Source organism: Haliotis asinina, chromosome 8 (assembly GCF_037392515.1).
Source record: "Haliotis asinina isolate JCU_RB_2024 chromosome 8, JCU_Hal_asi_v2, whole genome shotgun sequence".
Classification (NCBI taxonomy): domain Eukaryota; kingdom Metazoa; phylum Mollusca; class Gastropoda; order Lepetellida; family Haliotidae; genus Haliotis; species Haliotis asinina.
The window spans coordinates 24,867,682-24,888,325 of record NC_090287.1 but is presented as its reverse complement, the minus strand read 5'-3'; the positions used below and the strand labels follow the sequence as shown (position 1 = coordinate 24,888,325).

The window sequence follows — 20,644 nt, the reverse complement described above, 5'->3', positions numbered from 1 at the left end:
CATAAAATTAGCAAACCTTTTGTAGTGATTAATGTGTCCAGTCAGCTGAACGACTTTGGAATAAGGTCTGTTGCTTTTGGCTGTCTGTGAGATATATCTTCTTCCAAGCACCATGAAGGATTTGAAGCCAAGCCTCTACATGACTTACCAACAACAGACACCTCCAGACACACACAAACAGGAAACCTAGTAAACAGGTTTTAATCACTATATACAAAACAATACATATATCTTCCATGTTCATGCATAACTGACCAGAACGTTGAAGAAGTGATAAACCTCCTCCCTGTCGTACATGGCTACCACAGTGTTACATTCCTCACATTTCACAGGGTTATATTTCTCCTCATCAGCAGAGTTCACGTCACTGGTCGTGGATTTGTCTTGTTTCTTCTTTCTCTTTCTCCGACCCTTTTGCTCTGGGAATTTTAACAGTTCTTCAAAGTCCACTACACAGCTGGTCACAAACATGGCACGGAACTGGTTATCGTAAATGTCATGTCTGAAAAGTAGTAAACAGTAATGAATACATCACCTCATATTCATTGCCATAGGTTGGGGTAGCTTAGTGGTTAAAGTGATTGCTCATCACACTGGAGATCCAGGTTTTGATTACCCATATATGCAAAGGTCCACTGCGATGACACTTCTGAAATATTGCTAAAAACAGCATGAAACTAAACTCACTTAGTCATTCTCCTGACTGAAGTGCAGTTATATGCACTAGCTACCTGTGTACTATTTCATAGATATTTGGTGCCAAAACAATATATTTGTTCATGTAACCATTCAGTCAAACAGTCTTGGTTTGTTAGATGGCAGTATATAACATAGCCAGACAATCAAATTAAACCTGTTTGATCTGACAAAAATGATATATTCAGTTCTAGCTGGCGGTTTGACTTTGTCAGTGCATGTCATTGTAGTTGTGCAGATCAATGCTCATGATATATCAGTCACTGGATTATAATCTTCAGATTTAAAGAATATACTTTGTGAAGTATGGCATGAACATTAAACAAACAAATATGAAAATGATGAGTGCATTGTTTTGTAAGCATTTTGAACATAACACCTGTTAATTACAGTAAATTGAGAGTAGTTACATCGCCTACCTCTGACAATCCCGACACAATGTCGTCATGCAAGCTGGACAGTTCAAGACTGCATCACTTCGAGAAATGTTTTTCTTCTTGTTTCCCTGACTCTGATTCTCATGGCCCTTGGGACGACACTTTTGTTGCTGTTTCACCACCCATCTCTCGTCCTCATCATCCATGTTAGGGTCATACAAAAGGTCATCATCAGTTGGGATTGGGTGCATCTTCTTGGCATCTGAGACTGGGAGGAAAGGGATATATATATATATATACACGCACGTACACACACACACATGCACACAATGATCTAATGTTCATAATTACTATTTTAAGAACAATCACAAAAGTTTACAGTGTTTAGAAAGTAAGACAAAGTCACCTCTTTGATTTGTTTGAATATCAAACCTACCAATAAAACCTGCAAGACTGCTAGAACCTGTCCTAATAAGATAATACACAAGCGATCAGCAATAGACAATGACAATGACAATGTAACCATAATCAGAGAGAGGGCATCATAAACATAAGAACAAAATGCTGAAAACCATAAGGAAGTCATGAGGATCAACAAACAGACAAAATTTACATCTTACAGCTGTAACATAACCTAGTCTACCTGTCAATGAGTGAGTGAGTCTGGTTTTATGCAACTTTTAGCAATATACCAGCAATATCATGACAGGGGACATCAGAAATTGGTTTCACAAATTGTACCCATGTGAAGAATTGAACTCAGGTCAATGTAAAGACACATACTCCCTCCCATCAGAAAGACTTTCTAACCCACCTCCTTCATTGTCTTCTTCATCAGAGTCAAAGTAAATGTTGTCATAGAACTTTGTGGGCTCTGACTTCTCCTTGCTACCAACTTCAATGGTTGAACAATGGGGTGTAGCCTCTTGTGAAACTCCAATAACTGGTGGAAAATACAAACATTTTCTATAGGAAACATCAGATTTTCAGCTCATGCTATATTTTTCTGGAAAGGCCATCTTATATTCACTTGTATAGGTGTAGGGTTTCGACAGTGGTGATGGAAATCATAATCAACGTTTCAAAGCAGTACAATACTTTTCTCTGAACATTTGCTGAAAGGAGAGTCAAGCAAAACTTTGATGAACTACATCACATAGTATTTTTCTGAACATCCTGAAACTACAGCAAATTTATTAAAATGCATTCTGAGCATAACATCTGTATCACAATTAAAACACTGTAAAAACAGTGACTTTTATCCTTATGGTCAAGTTTATTCTGACCACATCTCCATTACATATATGACCATTATGACAAAGCAAACAAAATTGCTCTGTATGGCACATTCAAAACAATTGCAATGATATGAAAATGTCTCAGATGCGAATGGTGATACCGTTAAGTGAAAAAAAATGGCTATGAGCTGGGGATCTTGCGGGTGATTTAAAAAAATGACCCCAGAGTGATCACATCCACAGATCTAGAGTTCTGTGGAAAATTCTCATCCCTGCAAAGTAGTGGGATCATAATTACCTTCTTCCAAAAGAGGGTCTAATAAAATATTAAAACATGCAAAGAGTCATTTTCAACAAGGCTAGGAAAGACAAACGAATGATGAATCACTAAGATAGAAGCAATCCATTTATTTTTGCTGCAGTGTATGGGTAGGTCAATTTCCTTCTGAATTCAAACTATCAACATGATAAACAAAAAGGTTGGTCTCTCTCTACAGACAAAATATGTCACGTGTAACTAATCTGTTTCGGCTTATGTCCATAATTCTTGTTGAACTAAAACAATAAACATGAATAAGAAAATAGACTGGTCACCTCTACTCAAAAGTTTTCTTTCTGCTTCAATTGCTGCAACAGTTTGCAGAACTTCTTCGTTCATTTCACGCTCAAAGTCATCTTCTTGTTCCTTCTGTGGTTTCTGCTTTTGACGGTAATGCTGAATACGCTGCCTCTCCTCAGGTGATGCAAGGAGGAGAGTATCAAGTTCATCTTCAGAACTAAAATTGAAGGAAAGTTAACATATAACTTACAGCATTTAATTCTCAGGGCAAAAGCAGGGTGAGCACCTCTGCCTATTGGCCTATTATTATTATTATTTACAGATTAGGATAGAATGCAGCAGAGAGGACTTGGGTGATCCTGGCATGGTCTGGCTGGTAAAGCTCACCATCAGCTCAGGGCCCTCGCCCCCTCTGCACCAGCCCAGACAGGGAATGGGACTTCTCCCAAGAAACACTGCCTAGTCCAACCTAGTCCAGCATATAACTAGACGACTTCGCACTATACCAAGGTGTGCTCGACAACTCGATGTAGGCCTTGGCTGGAATACGAGTTTATTCATATGAACTAAGTCCAACCCACCAAGAACTTTCCGCAGAATATGGAGGCTCCCCAACACTGTAGCCTTCTGCATTACCGAGATTGTCAGAAGGGCTGTGCTCGCTGTGGAGAACCCGGGCACTCTCCTGATCTGCGCCAAGAGATCAGGAGGTACCAAACAAAGGGCACCGAGAGCAATGGGGACCCTGACGACAGTGTACTTGGGATGCAAGCGAGACATTTCAAAGGCGAGGTCCGCGTATTTATCATGCCTTTCCTGAATCTTGCCAATCACACTGCTGTCAAAAGGGACAGAAAATTCTATGATATATATAATTTATCAAAAGGAACAAGATCAGGTTTGTCGGCTGGAATTCGTCTCAGGCTGTATATTGGCCTATTCCAGAGAAGTTTGAAAGCATCATTTTCCAGGACGCCCTGGACATGTTCAGCAGAGTCAGGGTGGTACCATGGATGGACGTCGGAGTCAAAGCCACATTATTAATACATGTAGCCTAATAATAATTTTCGGTATCCAGATATCACTGTCGATAGGGTAAAGTTTAACATTGTTTACCTTTCTGCTCTATCAACATCACTATCGCCGCCGAAATCAAGGAAATCGGAGTCCTCGTCCTCATACATATTTGCAACTAAAAAGGGGACAGGCTATATGATTCAAACGTACAGATTGAATCTACGCAGCTCAAGCGACGTTTTCAACACGATTCTCTAGGGCGCAGCCATTTTGTTTATACCAAGAAGCTCCACACAGCCGTATAGGAATCGGAATGAAAAACGATGCTTGAGATCTGTACTGTACCCAAACTGAGTTATCTCCCTTCATCTACATGAACCTCATTCGTCGCGATTCAAATACATAGGCGGAGTCAGAGAAGGGTTGGCAGTGGCGAAGCTAAGAGCGTAGCACAAAAAGCATACTTTAGAATTGAAAACAAAGATTTTGTGATTGATGAGGTCAAACAAAGTTACATTCAATTTGTTGTCATGCTTTCTGGGAGATTTCAGGTTTAGTACCGTGGCATCCGACCCAACGTGTTTCGCGGATCATGTATAGATAAAACATGAATTTGACTACACTGAACAGATGAATAAATGACTGAATGAATACACAATAAATTATGTATGTCTGAAAACAGGCTGACACGTCAGTCCAAAATCGCTTAGCCTACAGGCAACATCGATGATCTATTCTTTGAAATCGTTTTACCCCCATAAGTATTGTATCTTTTGTCATGTGCTTAAACAAGTAAGAAATTAGGAAAACGTTCACCTATAATTGATTGTTGCTTCATTGAACAACCAAACTGACTCTCTTTTTACCTGACAATAGTATCAAGTGTTCCCAAGCACATTCTGACGAAAGAATATAATTTGAGTCATACTGATTCCCCGACAGATGTTAGATCAGACACTCAGAAACCACCAACTGTCTCTGCTTAGCAGGTAGAATTGACAAATAAGACTGGTTCCGCTGGTATTGATACTGGGTCATTACCAGTAACTTTATATACAATATTTACTTGGTCAGGATCTGCCTGAGTTTGCGAGCCTGCGAGTTTATGTTAATGGTTTTGCATCTTTTGTTATGTTGTTTATGATTCTTTTATCTCGTGTTCAGAAAGATGTTTCAGTTTTAGATATGCTATAGTGTTCCTGCTATAATGTTCGACCAACTGTGCTTACTCTCTGTATTTTTCTGGCTACGCGCTTAGTTCACTGACAGGGGCGTGTAGCCCCCGCCTCCGCAACTGTAGTGAAAGTTTATTAAATGACCAAAGTAACTCTCGTGAAAATGAAGTGTGCACTGCCTCTTTCTCAAAAGTGTGCACTTTCCCACACCTTCACGAATCATTATGGGGGTATAGTAAAATAAAAAAAAATCTTGATTTCAGATCTAGACACACATTCATACTCACAGTTCTCTCAGATTTAATATTTCTCACTCCTACTTTAACTTTAAATTACCAGGGTGGTAAATAAAACTTCAAAATTCCTCTGTAACAGACAGCCGTGATGAAATAACTCATTAACACTGTGTCATTTTTAATAAAAGGTTCGTGTAGACAATGTTCGTGTAACATTGCAAACTGAAGGTAAAAAAGTATCCTAACTCTAATCTAGATAACAATACAGAGAGCGAGTGAAGGAGAGAGATCTCTGTTGGACGTATTATGTGTGTATGCGAGAGAGAGATAATATTTTTCCACGCATTAATAGTATACAGGGATTGGGCAAGGCAGGGGCCATGGGTCATCTTGCACATTAGAAGGAGAAATGGCCCTTTAAACTTTGGAAGTTTACTATTGATACAAGGGCGGTGGCCCATTCAAAATTCAGGAAATGGCTAATAATCCTGAAAATGGCCCATTGTCAAAGTTCTCTTTTCCAATGCCCAATGGGGGATACATATTAGCTTTTTAGCTTTAGACTTCGAGCGAAGTGAATGATAAAAGCGGACGTAAAATGGTCCACGTACTTGAGCCAACGGCTCGAAGCGCAGCTTCGAGAAAAATGGAAAAAGCGGGCGTAAAATATGACAGATATGCAAATTTTAACTACAGCGACATCTACATTTATTTATAGATTTGAAAGGAATTATTTCATTGGTCGATATTTATGCAACAGGTGCGATGGCGTACTCTGTTTTTTAGTCTTGAATAAAGGATTATTTGCCATTACTGATTCATTTAGAGATGATGAATGCTATGTGTAGAGATGATCCAATAAATTGTTGCCTTAGAAAGCTTTTATCATACTGGAAACGAAAATAGAAGACGAACACCGAGCTGGGGCGACCGAACCAATCAGATCCCTCGTATCAGACTGACTTTGGCTGCCCATGAGAGCTCTCATATGGGACGAACACTTTAAAGTTTGAAACATCAACGAGGAAAGGTACTGCTCCTCGTGTTATAATGAATGGATACTGTATGCCAGGGTCTTAGTCTCGTGGATTATGGATAGAGCACCACGGAAAATACTTCGTTCTCCTTCTCTGAAGAGGAAAAATAAACAACAACCATTGAACCAAAAAGTGAGTAGGCCTATTTGCCATGTCAATTCACCCACTTGAACTATCATACGTGTGTCCTACATGAAAGCCAGTACCACACCTGTCACGCGAGACAGGTGAAGGGATGTCAGTTGTAAATTTCATGGTATGAATTTATTATTGTCTGTCAGTTTTAGGTGTAACTCGTACAAACAGTGGCAAAAACGTGGTAACGTCATCTCAGTTGAAAAACTCACCAGTTTTTACTGAGACTGTTCAATTTCTCAGCAGTAAAAACATGAAGGTGCTGTCAAATTTAAGTTCTGATTGTTCACATTAGTGTATATGACACACGACAAGATGTGGAACATGTATATAAACAAATAATAAACAAATGGCACCACCTATCACTTGAGTTGGCTTTCACTCAAGTCATTGTGCCTTTAATTCTTGTGGTATCACAGTACCAATTGCGGTTTGTATTGGCGTCATACAGGCCTTGAGCTTCTGAGTAACCAAACTACTCACTGAATTTCATCAGAGATGAGTGATTTGTCATGTAGACCAACTCAGAACCATGTGTGTATCATGAGGTTGGAATGAGAATGCATCTCTGAATATATAATCATGAGATAATTATTCCCATGGCAGCAGTTTTGGCCTGAAGTGAGAGATCACAGACACAATAATGTGATGTCAGCTTATTTAGAAACAGGTATTTAATAATAATAAACTGCTTTATAGCATCAGCAATCCTTGTGATAATTATCACATGAGCTGTTGCAGTATCGTGGACTGTGATAACAATACACATATCACCCTAGGTGTGACTAATTACAAGGCTCGTTAACTTTACCCATTCTTATCTCTCTATTCAGTTATCAGAGAGATTTGTTTTTTTAGTGATTAGATTAGCTCAAGTAGATGAATGTGTTTACTTGTTTGGCAGAATGATAGTAACAGGGAAACTGAAGGCTACACATATCTTATATACCTTAATGGATCTTTACCTCATGGCAATTGTCACTTTGAATTGAACAATCACACATCATCCATTTCCTGGAGTGATTAGGTTTGAAGAGGACCTATTGGAGGTTTATGAGAGTTACCTTTCTGTGTACCAATTTGGTTTTCATTGTATTGCATCGTTCATAGGTAAGCAGGAGTCATATGACTTATTAGTGTATTGCAAATGGCCTCCAAACTGATGCATCAAGTTGATAGTTCAATCAGTAACTATTGATGCACTTGCAAGTTATTGTTAGCTCAACTGAACTCAAACCCAAGTACATGTGTGATGTTTTTGACAGTAGCCCTTTTCTTAAAATTTCTCAGGATGATCAGTTTACAGAAATACCTGCTGAATGGCACGCACCCGAGACAGAGGGCTGTGAAAACCGATCCATCTTGATGCAAATGACATGCAGGTTCTTGTGTTGGTGACACAGTATACCAGGATAATCTACTGAGACTATTACCTGTGAAGGGAGGTATAGATGTTTGCCAAGATACTCATCTCAAACAGGGATCAGACCTTGGAATTATGGAAATTGCAGTAAAACTGCTTTCCCACCTTGATATTACTTCTTCTGTATCTATCCGAAATTTAAAAAATATCTTCGAGACACATCTAGGGAGATGGTGTAGCCTAGTGGTTAAAGCATTGGCTTGTAACGCTGAAGACACTGGGTCAAATCAATGTGTACAATGAGTGAAGCTTATTTCTAGTGTCCCCCACTGTGATATTGCTGGAATATTGCTAAAAGTGGTGTAAAACCCAACTCACTCCTTAAAACAAAGGAATATTTAACTTGAATACATCTGGTATTTTATTTCAATGTTGACATGCTGTGCAACAAACAGTGGTGTACCAGATAAGCAAAGTAAGAAGGCATGCAAGTGATATAAAGCAGGCTTGCTGCCATGCATTGATAGTTACTGATCAGATATAAGCTGTGATGGCCTACAGCTGTTGTTACCTGATGGCCGACAACAATCGTGACATAGCCTTACCTTGCTGATTACAATCAGTTGTATTGACAGTAGCATCCAGGTAGATGGGCCTTGGGGCATTAATGTTACAATGGTGTTGTGTCATCCTCTTTGGTTTTCAGGATGTGGCAGTTAAACCAAAAATTGTTTGTCCGAAATGAGTCTTTGACGTTAAAGAACTATTGGTGTAGTCTCCCAGATACTGTTGAATGTATTTGAAAAGAACTCAACTCATGTCTGGAATGACTGGACAAGTTTAAGTTGCCTAATGTGTAAAATTAAGAATTGGTTTAGGCTCATTTTGGATTCATCAAGCCTTTGTAGATGTATATTTGTACAGAAAGTAACCTTTTTTTGTTTACTGAATGGAAGTCCGGGACCTTGAGGATTTTTTTTTTGTTTCTTCTTGTTACTGTTGACTTTCTAATTTCCTCAGTTCTGATGTTATGGTGAAGACAAGTGCTTTCTTGTACAAAGCTATGAACTAAATGTTGATCCTGCCACACTAATATTCAGAAGAAGCATTTTGATTGGTTGTTGATTTGAAGCTTATGAATGAGTAAATATCTGTGTTAGTTCAGTGATTAGGCTATCAGAGGTACTGACATCACTCAGAACTAAAGCTATTGTTGAGTGTTGGCTTTGGAAAATCAAGGATGTGCAATTGGTAGATTGAGTAAGTTATTTCGCATTTTTTAGCAATGCTGTAGCAATGTCATAGGTGTCACAATAAATAGGCTTAACACCCAGGTCTTTGATGTGACGGGAAAACACTTAACCACTTGGCTACCCCACCACCATGGTATTTGGTAGAGGTTAACTACTGTGGTGAAACCCATGAGCATCAACAGGATACAGACAAATGAATCGGGCTGGGGAGGGGATATATTTTAAAGGCAACAATTAAACCTACATGTAAGTTTTAAGAAACATCCCAGAACATTTCAACACATGCAAGAGGAGTCGTAATTTCTTTATGTGCTCTGAGATTCATAATAGCAATTTTATATTTTCATGTAATAGTCATTATTCGTAAATAATAGAGTTATATACAGTTACTCCTTTGTCATTCATTTGGTATGTTGTGAAAATCTGCCATTTAGCTGCTGATGTAAACCTTACAGCTTTCATTAACAACCCGATGAAGTGGGTGGCAGGTCATTGCATATTCCACTGTCATGCATACACAAAGTTCAACATGATGATATACCAAGAAGTAAATTCCATAAATCAAAACTTTGTTGAAATGTTTCCAAAATATGCCATACTGTTTGCTCCCATCTTTGAGTCGCCTGACCTCTATACCAGTTAGAACATGGAGGTTTGCAGCAATAAAAATATGGGAAGTAAATGAATTACTTTGATTTGCCCTCACAACTTGCCAAATTGACTTATATTGAAAACACCTGGGAAGATAGTTAAACCATTCAAGCTCTTTGAGGGAATTTTGGTCTCCGACAGCTTGGCCTTGGAAACAAATGGTTTCCTGAAGAGGTTGACCTGTTCCATTTCCTAGTACTTGTCTCATGCATATTACCCATATGTCCAGAATATGCCTGTCGGTCTTGGAATTCAAAGGGTCTTTTGAGGAGAAAAAGTTGCTGTAAGGTAATGGAGGCGGTTAGGTACACAGACATAATGAAGTAATGGGAGCCATGTGAAGTGATGGTAAAAGCCGCCAAGCATTAAGCAGGGAAACTCTGATCTGTCAGTCACTCTCTGCTCTACAGCCTGCTCATGCAGTATTTCCAGGATTGACAAGATGGGTTCTAGAAAGCACATTCTCAACATTCTGAGTTATTATGCTGATGAAATGAAACAATGATTTATAAAGGATAGTTTGAGTGAGTTTTACACTGCTTTTTGCCAATATTCCAGTAATATCACGACACAGAACACCAGAAATGGGCTTCACCATTGTAGACATATGTGGAATCGAACTCAGGTCTTTGGTGTTACAAACCAACGCTTTAACCACTAGGCCACCAGTAATCCATGCTTATCTTCCCTGTGGTTATTCAAGGACAGAATTGGTCTCCAGTGAAACAAGCTCATCTCCTCTGTGGCTATTTCTTGGGCAGAATGGGTATCCCATAATCTGTGCTTGTCTCTCAAGTGGGTATTCTTGAGCAGAAAGCGTATCCATAAATCCATGCTCGTCTCGCGAATGGACATATGTTCATCAGTGTTATACATGCTTTTCTCCACAAGAGAATAATGGGCAGAACATGCAGAGCAAAGCTTTTACTCAATGTGAGTTAAATATCTGTTGTCTTCTAATAATGAAAACTCTTAATATTGATCCATCATGGATCATGTGTAAGATTGAACAATGAATGTTGTTTAATGACAGATTTACCTCTAATGGCGTGTAACACTCAAAGTGAGGTTTGCTGTTAATATAGAGGATTTAGATAAATTATTGTTAGCTGGGTTTCAATGATCACCAATAAATATTCGATAGACAACCTTGAGCAAATTTACAAACAAAATCTGAAATATTTCAACACATTTTTCATCACTGTTGAGTGATGGCATATTTAGGCTTGGACTATGAACAAAACACTGTCTTGATCAAAATTTAGAAGCACACCATAAAATAATGATCTACAATTGTGAATTGTCTAATTAAATCATCACAAGAGTTTAAATACAATAGTTTTGATGGCACATTTTTCATATAAATAATCAGTTATAACTCTTCCCATCAGCACCATTTCCAATTTTAGTCAGCCCATGTTTAAAGTATGTTAAATATGCACATGATTAAATGATGACTGAACAACAGAAATCTGACAGTACTAATCACTGTCAATGTCAAGTTGTTTTTCATGTACATCTGTTCAACATGTCACTGGCAGGCTTGAACTGTTGCTGTGAATCTCTATAAGTTCTGGAAATTGATATAGCTAGAGGATGACAGGTGCCCTCTCATTGTGTTGAGTGATGTTAGCGGCACAGGTAAAGTGTTCACCGGAGCACAAGTTCATGGAGTTTAGCTGGTAATTGATCATGCTGTCGTCTGGAGACATTACATCATCATATTTGATCAGTCACAAAATTGAGCAACCTTACTAATGGAGTTTGACCTTTGACCTGTACCTGTTAACATTTTTCGCCTCGATGATCCTTGTTGTGAGGTAGCTGATGTGGGACACAGAAATTGTCCAATAGGAGGTCACTATAGGATGTCACAGGCATCGGAGCTTACTCCATGAATCTTCTGTCTGTCAGTCATTGATGTTCATTCATGGGCATGCCTGTCTCAGGACATCATATTGGCTGGTCCATAAACGTTTTGTTGTCTGTAAATCCTGTCAGGGATGACAGTTGTGTTGGTTATTGGTCCACATGTTGCTGTAATTGAATAAATTACATGAACCACATCACCTGCTTTGATCCTGATGTAATAAGTCTGTATAAAGTTGCACTTAAATTTATTTGCTGCAATAATCTCTCATACTGTATTCATTATGATATTTGCTGCTGATCTGCTTTTGGTGCAGAATGTTAGCCTTATTCCATGATATCTAAATATTGGCCATACCTTTATACATAAGTTTCTGCCTGGAGTGTGGGAGGTGAGTGGTTCAATCCACTACCTGCATCATGGAAAACATGTCTAAGATGGTACTGATTGTCACCTAGTACAGGGATTAAACAAGGACTCTGAATTGTTGGACTGTGGGCAGTGGGATATCCATGTTACACAATGGCATGGTATCAAGTTCAAGCAGCCACAGACACACACTCACATGTATGATTGTTTCTATGTGAGTGCAATACTCTTGAATGCAGCACCTAACCTCAGTCACCTTACCTCATTCTCCAATTGCATCACACTGAGAGACGTTAAACCAACCCTCTCTCACCTCACCTCTCTTCATCATGCTATGGTTTTGGTAGCTACTGCAGACCAATGTGTCATTGTACGAAGCAACCTTACTGCTAAGGTATCCTCAAATACCATACATTAACATGGACTTATGACAGTCTTAGCACAAAGGTTATTTTGTGCAGTAGCACCCTGGTTGATCATGTAATTGTCCCCAGTTTGTAGCTCACTGCTCAGTCTTAAAATCAACAATAGCATGACAGGTCACTTGATAATTTACTTGCTCTTGTGGTGCATCAGTGTTTTAATGCAGGCATTAGTCAGTAGCTTCATCCTAGTAACATTTCTCCCTGTATAATATGACTGGTTTAATATAGTCTATATTTCTATATGCTGAAATTTATTGAAAACAATGACAAATACACATTCGTGTGGGAGGACAAAATTGTTGTTTATCAGTAACTGATATAGTTGGACTTGCTGAAAGACCATCTCTTGCCCACACCTGCCATCCAGCCATTAGTTACAAAGCTTTGAAACATGTGTTGACGTTAATTGATTGTATTCATATTGATGAAAATGTATTGATGTAGTCTTCGGTAGTAGGGGTACCTTAGTGGTTAAAGCTTTCGTTCGTCATGCCGAAGATCCAGGTTGGATAACCCCACATGGGTACAATGTGTGAAGCCCATTTCTGGTGCCCCCAGATATGATGTTGCTAGAATATTGGTAGAAGTGGCATAAAACCATATTCACTCACTGCTGTAATATGAGGAACATCAGGATCAGATTAAGAATATACTCTAAAACATCTTGTTCCTCTGATTACAAAATTTCATGTCCATGACTTTAGAGATGACACAACTTTGTGGATGATCAACATCTTTGTTTTAAAATTGGTGATTTATGCTTGAAAACAGTGTTAGAACATATACTAAAAGGTCACCATTCTTAAAATAGAGAAGGTGCCTATTCATAAAGTTGTGTCATCTCTATACCAGCAACTTATAGAATGCCACCCAAATAAATCATAAATCTGAAATTTCTAGCACTTGTAAATGCTATTTCATACTGTTGGCTGTGATAATACTATGTGGTTTTGTGATTAATCAATGTTTGTCACTATGTTCACCTGTTATCCTGAATACTAAAATCTGCAGAAAATAACAATTTCAGGGACACAAAAGTTTGACACATACTTCTCAACATGGCAGCGGTACCTTTACACAAGCACAACCAGAACCTGCTACAATCCACCACACAAGGTCATGCCAGGTGCTAGAATAGTAGCATTGGTTTATGAGGGTAACCCACCTACTTACATTCAGAGATAAGCCATAAAATATAGAGTATGCATGCTACACAGATATATACATGTATGTTTGCATAGTATTGAGAGGCTCTCCTTTCTCTTCAGATGTTCATCAGTAATAGACATGAGTTTAGGTGCAGTAATTACTGATAAATAGCTAGGAATTGAGTATGAAACTCACTGTTAGACTTTGAGGTAAAGATTTCGGAAGTTTGGCTTTCCAAATATCAGAGAAACAAACCTGCATCATCTCTCACTGAATGTTATTGTGAAGGTCATGATTTTCTTGCAGTATGATTGCTTACAATTCCTATATCACTGTAAATATTAGCATTGCTTCAAAGCAGTACTGAAAGTTTGACCCATGGGGGTATATTTACAAAGAGTAAAGTCAAGAGAAGGACCCCTGTCTGTTATTTATTTATTTTTTTTAGAAATTATTGTTTAAAGCATTGACTTTTATGTTGAGCAAGTTAGTGTACATATATGAAACGTTTCTTCCCACAATGGAGTATGGTGGCATAGCCAAGTGGTTAAAACGTTGGCTGATTATGCTGAACAACCGGGTTCAAATCCCCACGTGTACAGTGTATGAAGCCCTTTTCTGGTGTCCTCCACTCTGATTTTACTGAAATATTGCTAAGAGCAGTGTAAAAACAAACTCAGTTCTTTCCACAATGTGGTTTTCCATGCTTTTTTCACCCTTTTTTGGCCTTAAAACAAACAAGATCATCCCATACTTTTCATGAGCTGACCTACTATAGATCCAGGTGGCAACTGTGTCTGACCTTGATGTGCTTGGGTCAGCATACCCTGTTGATGTCAAAGGACATCAATACTTGATATGCATACCAGATAACAAGACCAGGCGGTAGAGACAGCAGTGTTATAGCTGAAAACAATGGTCTTTGAACTTCTTTTACTCACTTCAGCACTGCCCGTCAGTTGTAGTTTATGTTGTTACATGTCACAGACATGACTTTGGTTTGATATCCCTCAAGACGCTCATATGTCAGTACTTTCAGTCTGATTATTGTGTTCATGCATTCACTGAATGTGTTACACTGAGTTGTAATCTTTACTATTAGGCTGAAGGATGTTTATATTTTAATATCATGATGTCATTTAATCATTTTTCTAACAAGAATGTTACTTAATAAATGTGTGTGTGTGTGTAAGTGTGAGAGAGAGAGAGAAAAAGAGAGAGAGAGAAACATGGTGTGTCTTAGAACTGTTTTTGACAAAACTAAAGTTTGGACCTCTGGTTTTATGCCAAACATAGATTGATTTGCCCTTCTTTTTATAGCAGGTCACCATGCCCTGATTGAATCAATGCTTATCAGCCACAATGGCTGGATATATATAGTTGGAATAGTGCTGGCTTTTGTTCAGAGTAAGAATTGCTCACTCCTCTGTCTGAGTAGTCTGTAGTGTGAGCTCACAGGTGTGATGCAGGTTGCAAGATATCACCAAGATATCTGCGAAAGCACACTTTGACCCATGTCAGTTCTGTTTGCTTGTGGTGCCTGTAGGTTGAGATCAAGGTATAAAGACTGAAATGAAGTCACCTGTATATCCAGGCCGTCCCTGTTATCGTCAATCTGAATGAAGTCTGGGTTATTTCAGTTTTTGGCCTTTGTGGTTTTATGACATATCAAGACTAGTGTGTAGAGATATGCATAGTATCATTACAAAGTGTCTGGAGGTATGTATTATATCGTCCCAATGTATGGAGATATGTATCATATCGCCCCATGTATATGAAGGTATATATCATATCATCCCAAGTGTCTGGAGATGTGTATTATATCGTGCCAAAGGTATGGGGTTATGTGTCATATCATCCCAAAAGTACCAATGTATGTATCATATTGTCCCAAGAATCTGGAGGTATGTATCACATGGTCTTGAGTATATGAAGGCATATATCATACCATGTGTCAGGAGATATGTACTATATCATCCCAAGTATATGGAGGTACATATATCATCCCAAGTGTATGGATGTATGTATCTTATCGTCCCAAGTATATGGAGATACGTATCACACAGTTGATTCCTATATGGTGCACCTATGCTTGCTACAAATGAGTTTGGAATGTCAGGCCTTGAGTTAGCTAATGTATGTCAAGACTGGATTAGGTGGTCCAGATGTCACCATTATAGAACAGAATATTACAGCTTTAGACAAGTCTTTCTACTTGTTGAATTGTGACCACTTTGGAAGCCCTACTAGCAGTTGTAATTTGGCTGTTTTAGTAACATTGTGCTATTCTTCTTTCCTTACCTCTAAAAGTCCATTGACAACACTAAGATCTGTTGAAATGGTATCAGTTGACATTTCTTGGCTGAAAGACTTGAGCCTACTAAATCACAGTAAAAAATCCAAGGTCACAAAGAGCTGATCCAGGATTTTGAAAAATGAAGATAAAATTCACAGAGAGAACAAACCCATGATAGGGTATGGGTGTTGGATGTCAGAAATACGTGGGTATGCAAGGGTCATCTGTCTTAAGTAACAGACGAACAGGCAAGAAATCCTATTCTTTCTAGTGTAGGAATGGCTGTACTTCCAAGGTATGTTTTATTACCTGTACAAGATGTCCAGGAAGAGAGGGGTCGGGGTGGCACCTGTGTATACATACTGTTCTGCCGCATCTGGTGCTCGTACAGATGAAAGCTGGCTTTTGGGAGTCTCTCATGTAATATATTGTATAAAACAATCGCTCCATTCCATTCCTGTCTCTTTGACAAGGTTTGGAATTGCAATACATAAGGATTCATTTATAGAACATCATTATTAAGCCTAAACAAAAATTTAGTGCTCAGTGCCTTATTTGTGTTTACACCACACTCAGCAAGATTTCCAAAGTATTCCAGAGCACTGGGGGCAGCTTGCAGCATTTGCAGCGTGGAACTGTCTCGGATCAAGGTGGCCTGCTTGGGTCATCTTGTTCCAGTGAGACAATGATAAAAATTAACCTTGAAATCTGTGTTCTTTTGACATTAAGTAGTAATTCCACACCTTCATCTTGTCATCATGAGAACTGTTAGCCATTTTGATGTTCAGTCCAAATTTCTTGTGTATTTCTGAAAGGAGTTGGTGTTTCAAATGTCAGATATGCTGCACGTAAATGAATGTTGCAGCTTGTTTTGTGGTTTTATTGTGTGGGAAAATTACCAGTTTTGTCAGAACTATTTTAATTAAAGATGAAAACCATGCAAATTCTGAAATGTCTGCAAGCCAGAAAAATACTTGTAACATTTTACCAATTCCTTGAGCATGTGTGCACTTTCCTGATATTGTTCATTCTTACTGTACAATGTGTGATGGTGAATGTACCAGGCAGGATTGTAATGCTGTATCCTGTATATGGCATTGTCATCAATTATTCAAGTGTAATTAAGCTTGATTGCCTGTTAGAAGTCAGTTGGGCGTTCATGTCAGTAGTCATGTGTCAGCCATCTTGGACTGTTGTGGCAGTGTTGTGTTGTGGAAAGAAAGACAGCAGTCTTACAATGTGTTTGCTTGAATTTCCTTGTTCCTTGTTGCTGTGGTCAAATGTCATTAAATTGACATCTTAGTGTTTGTTACCACTTTGTATTATCTCTTTCTCAATCTTAAAAACAACACAGATCATTTAGGTAAAAGATCCTTATGTGACCTTATGGGATTTCACCAGCCTCCCCTCCTGAGCCTGTTACATGCTTAAGACAGACATGCATTTATTAAGACCAGATCTAATGTGAATCTTCATGGGTTAGCCTTTTTAGAGACATGTTGGATGTACATTTATTTTGGCATTATTAAGGTTTGAATAAGCTTCTGTCAAATGAATCCTAAAAAGATGATTGAAATGGTTTTCTGAAGAATGGGTCTGTTGGTTCGTTGTGAGTGTTCATTAGGATACTGTTGGCCAAATAACCTAAAGGACTGCCATTTAGCTTCGGAGTTTCGGAGCACTGACCCATGATACAGTCCTTGGTAATGCTCATCAGTCTGAATCCTTGTTGGTGTTGGTTATGTTGTCAGATCTTCCAGTATCGTCTCATGGTCTCATGGGTGTGGTTTTCATCCACAGTCTTAAACATTTAAACCTGCATCACATCACGCTTTCATTTATCATCAAGTCAATATCCTGTGATATACTGGTATATTGCTCACAGTGGTGTTGAACGGTTCATTGTTGGCATCTGTATTACAGATCCCCAGGTATTTTTCCTAATACAAAATTAAATGCTCTCGTCACAATATGGCTGAGACATTGCCGATGTGACGTTAAACATTAACTCACTCACTCACTTAATACAAAAATGTACCTTGAACAAAGTATAAATACAGAAATGTCCCTGGTTCATTTTTAACTGATTACACGTGGCATTGTTTGTCTGGAAATATTGGTTACTGCGTTGTTCATTTCTTGTGTGACACAATCAAATGCATTATGACAGTTCTGAAAATGAAAAAGACAGAAATGGCTTTTCTTAAGGTTCTGCATACAGAATCATACCCTTGGTACACATCTGTAGTACTCTTCTGGACAACAACAATTCTTTCAACCACAAAAGCATTAAACCAGTCTCACTAATTTGTATGATTGAATGGGATACGCACCATATTGAACGAGTTTGAAATATCAGTCTTTACTTTGGTATTGAGTTACTAGATGTTGTTCACTGTCATGTTTCTTCAGTTTATTCATCTGAAAGCCTGCCATGTTTGATTTTGCATCATCTAGAGTACACAAACTGACCTGTCACTGGCCATTGGCAGACGTAGCCATTATGGCGATTACTGACCCCTGTGGGCTAATGTTTTCTGACTGCTGGTCAGTACCTGTCACTTAAGGAAGATCAAACAGGGGGTGTAGGTAGTAAGTGTTTATATATAGATGTCTGTTGGAGGCTTGTAGGCAAACAGCCACTGATGGAGGGGTGAATAATTGTAGAACAGACAGACCTGTACTTTCTTTCTCTTGATAAGGAGTTGCCTTAGTGAACTGTGCTTGTATAAAGGCAGTGTCATGGTTAGAATAGGTCATAGTGAACTTGGCTCGTACAAGTCGGTGAGGTTGATTTCTTGGAGTGTAATACCAACATTGATTAATTGTTAATGATAGCCGTAAGGATTCTAGGTTGCCCTAGTTGAAGCAATCACTTCCTGGGTTTGATTCCCTACAGGGTCAATGCCTGAAACCCATTTGTGGTGTCCTCCAGCATGATGTTTGGGCGATATTGCCAAAAGCGGCATAAAACCTCTCACTCATTCACTCACTCACTCATTGAGATATTGCTAAAAGTGATGTAAAACTAAACTCACTCACTCTTAATAAGTGGTTTAAATGGTACTGCATAATCACAGGTTTATTGGTACTGAAAGAAAAAGAAATAAGAATCAAGAGTAAACTGTCAGTGTTGAAATGCCAGTACTTTTCTATACAGGTAGTTTTTAGCAGCTATTTGGTTTAATTTTAGCTGGCCATCTGTTTATAATACTACTCTACCCAGCTGTGAACATCAGTACCCAGTAGTGAGATAACTTCTGATCTTGACATAATGCTCAGATTTGGGTGTTTTTTGATATCATCAATCTGATATTGGGTTTCTTATAACAGTTATGTTTACATGTGTTTTATTTTGTTTGGTGCCAAAATGAGGTAGGATACTTTGTATATTATCATCTGAATACACAACCAACAAATCATGAAGAACAGCAGCCATGGCAGGCATAGTTGTGTCTGTGTCATGAAATGTTGCAAGATTATAAACACATGGCAGATCTTATCTCTGTTTATAAATCTTCACCTTTATTTGACTGCTGATCAGTGTTGCATTTATTTGAAGATTAGGAAAAGATTGTTACATGTATTTCAAAGAAATCAAGACATTTCATCTCAATGATCAGACAGAGCGACAGCGATTCATGGAAGGGAAGATTAAGGTGTGATAAAAGGGGCAATAAATTGCTACTGCATCACCACCACCACCACCACCACCACCACCACCATCATCATCATCATCATCATCATCATCATCATCATCTCCACATCAAGTGCTTCACATGCACCATGTTTGTCAGGCTGTGGATGCTTCTGTCAGGTATCCCATGGAGGAATTTGTACAACTCATTGTAACTCAGCTCAACAGGGCAGTATGCAGAATGCTTAGTCTGTTAAGCCCTGTGACATCATTTCTATATATTCTGGGATATAAACGCCCTGTCTCACCACCAAAGCAGCTGTGTTCACTAGTCTAAAGCCTCTGACTAGTAACATCATCTTGAACTGCTCCGTTTTCTGAACCTTATATCTACATTAGAAAAACCCAAAATAGTAAATACATGGCTTTTGGAGTAGACTTGTATTTGTGTAGAACAGGAAAAATGCTGTAGTCAGTTTTAACCACCAGTCCAGAGATGGTTGATTGCTTTGTTGTTAAAAGCTGCTCTTAACAGTCTATAAATCGCTTCTGGTCCAGATAATCCAGTGATCAACATCATAAGCATTGATAACGCGATATGTTACAATGTAACTCATTCTTCAATATACTCTTTAATATACTGTTAAAAATAAATAAGAGATCTTCATTTTTTTTTTAATTTACGATTAAAAATGTTTAGGAGATTTATCAGTCAGTTAATGTTAATATGATATTACTGAATGTTTTGAGAGTGCATCACCATTTGCACTTCCTTACAGCCATAGTTATTTGGAATGTTATGTTTGAAATATGATTGGTGTATAGCATGTGATTTGCATGTATACAATTTTCATTTTAAAACAAATGACTAGAAACAAACACTAACAAATGTGTAATGCAAGATTAATGTTCTAAGTGATTTCTCGACCTTCTTGGAAAAATGTCAAAATCAGGAATGTGACTCCATGCATGTATATGGGGCTACTGCGTTGTACACGTGCATATCGTACGTAGTGTTTAGGGGTGGTAATAGAAGGAAAAGGTGGTGCGTTCATAAGATGTCTGACCTTGAAACATCTGTTAACACTCACACTACCGATCCAAATTGAAAGTTCATTATCCCCTACTTTTTTTTTTTGAAGAGTATATTGTATTACAGCC

At 38.4% G+C, this 20,644-nt stretch overlaps 2 protein-coding genes across 3 annotated transcripts in view; one reads left to right on the top strand and one right to left on the bottom strand.

The window, feature by feature from the left end:
• Window positions 1-185: 185 nt before the first annotated feature.
• On the bottom strand, window positions 186-4,182 carry LOC137293962 (E2F-associated phosphoprotein-like). The gene is made up of 5 exons (XM_067824864.1): window positions 3,987-4,182; window positions 2,906-3,087; window positions 1,888-2,016; window positions 1,116-1,341; window positions 186-502 (listed from the first exon to the last, which is right to left on the bottom strand). Exons 1-5 carry the CDS (start codon window positions 4,052-4,054, stop codon window positions 241-243), a joined length of 867 nt encoding a protein of 288 aa, XP_067680965.1. The 5' UTR covers window positions 4,055-4,182; the 3' UTR covers window positions 186-240.
• A 1,856-nt stretch (window positions 4,183-6,038) lies between these two features.
• The window catches only part of LOC137293826 (mitogen-activated protein kinase-binding protein 1-like), a 108,250-nt gene continuing 93,644 nt past the window's right edge, over window positions 6,039-20,644 (top strand). For both annotated transcript variants that reach the window (XM_067824590.1, XM_067824589.1), the window contains exon 1: window positions 6,039-6,467. In XM_067824590.1, coding sequence (XP_067680691.1) covers window positions 6,390-6,467 — 78 coding nt within the window. In that variant the 5' untranslated portion in view covers window positions 6,039-6,389. The remainder of the gene's footprint in view (window positions 6,468-20,644) is intronic.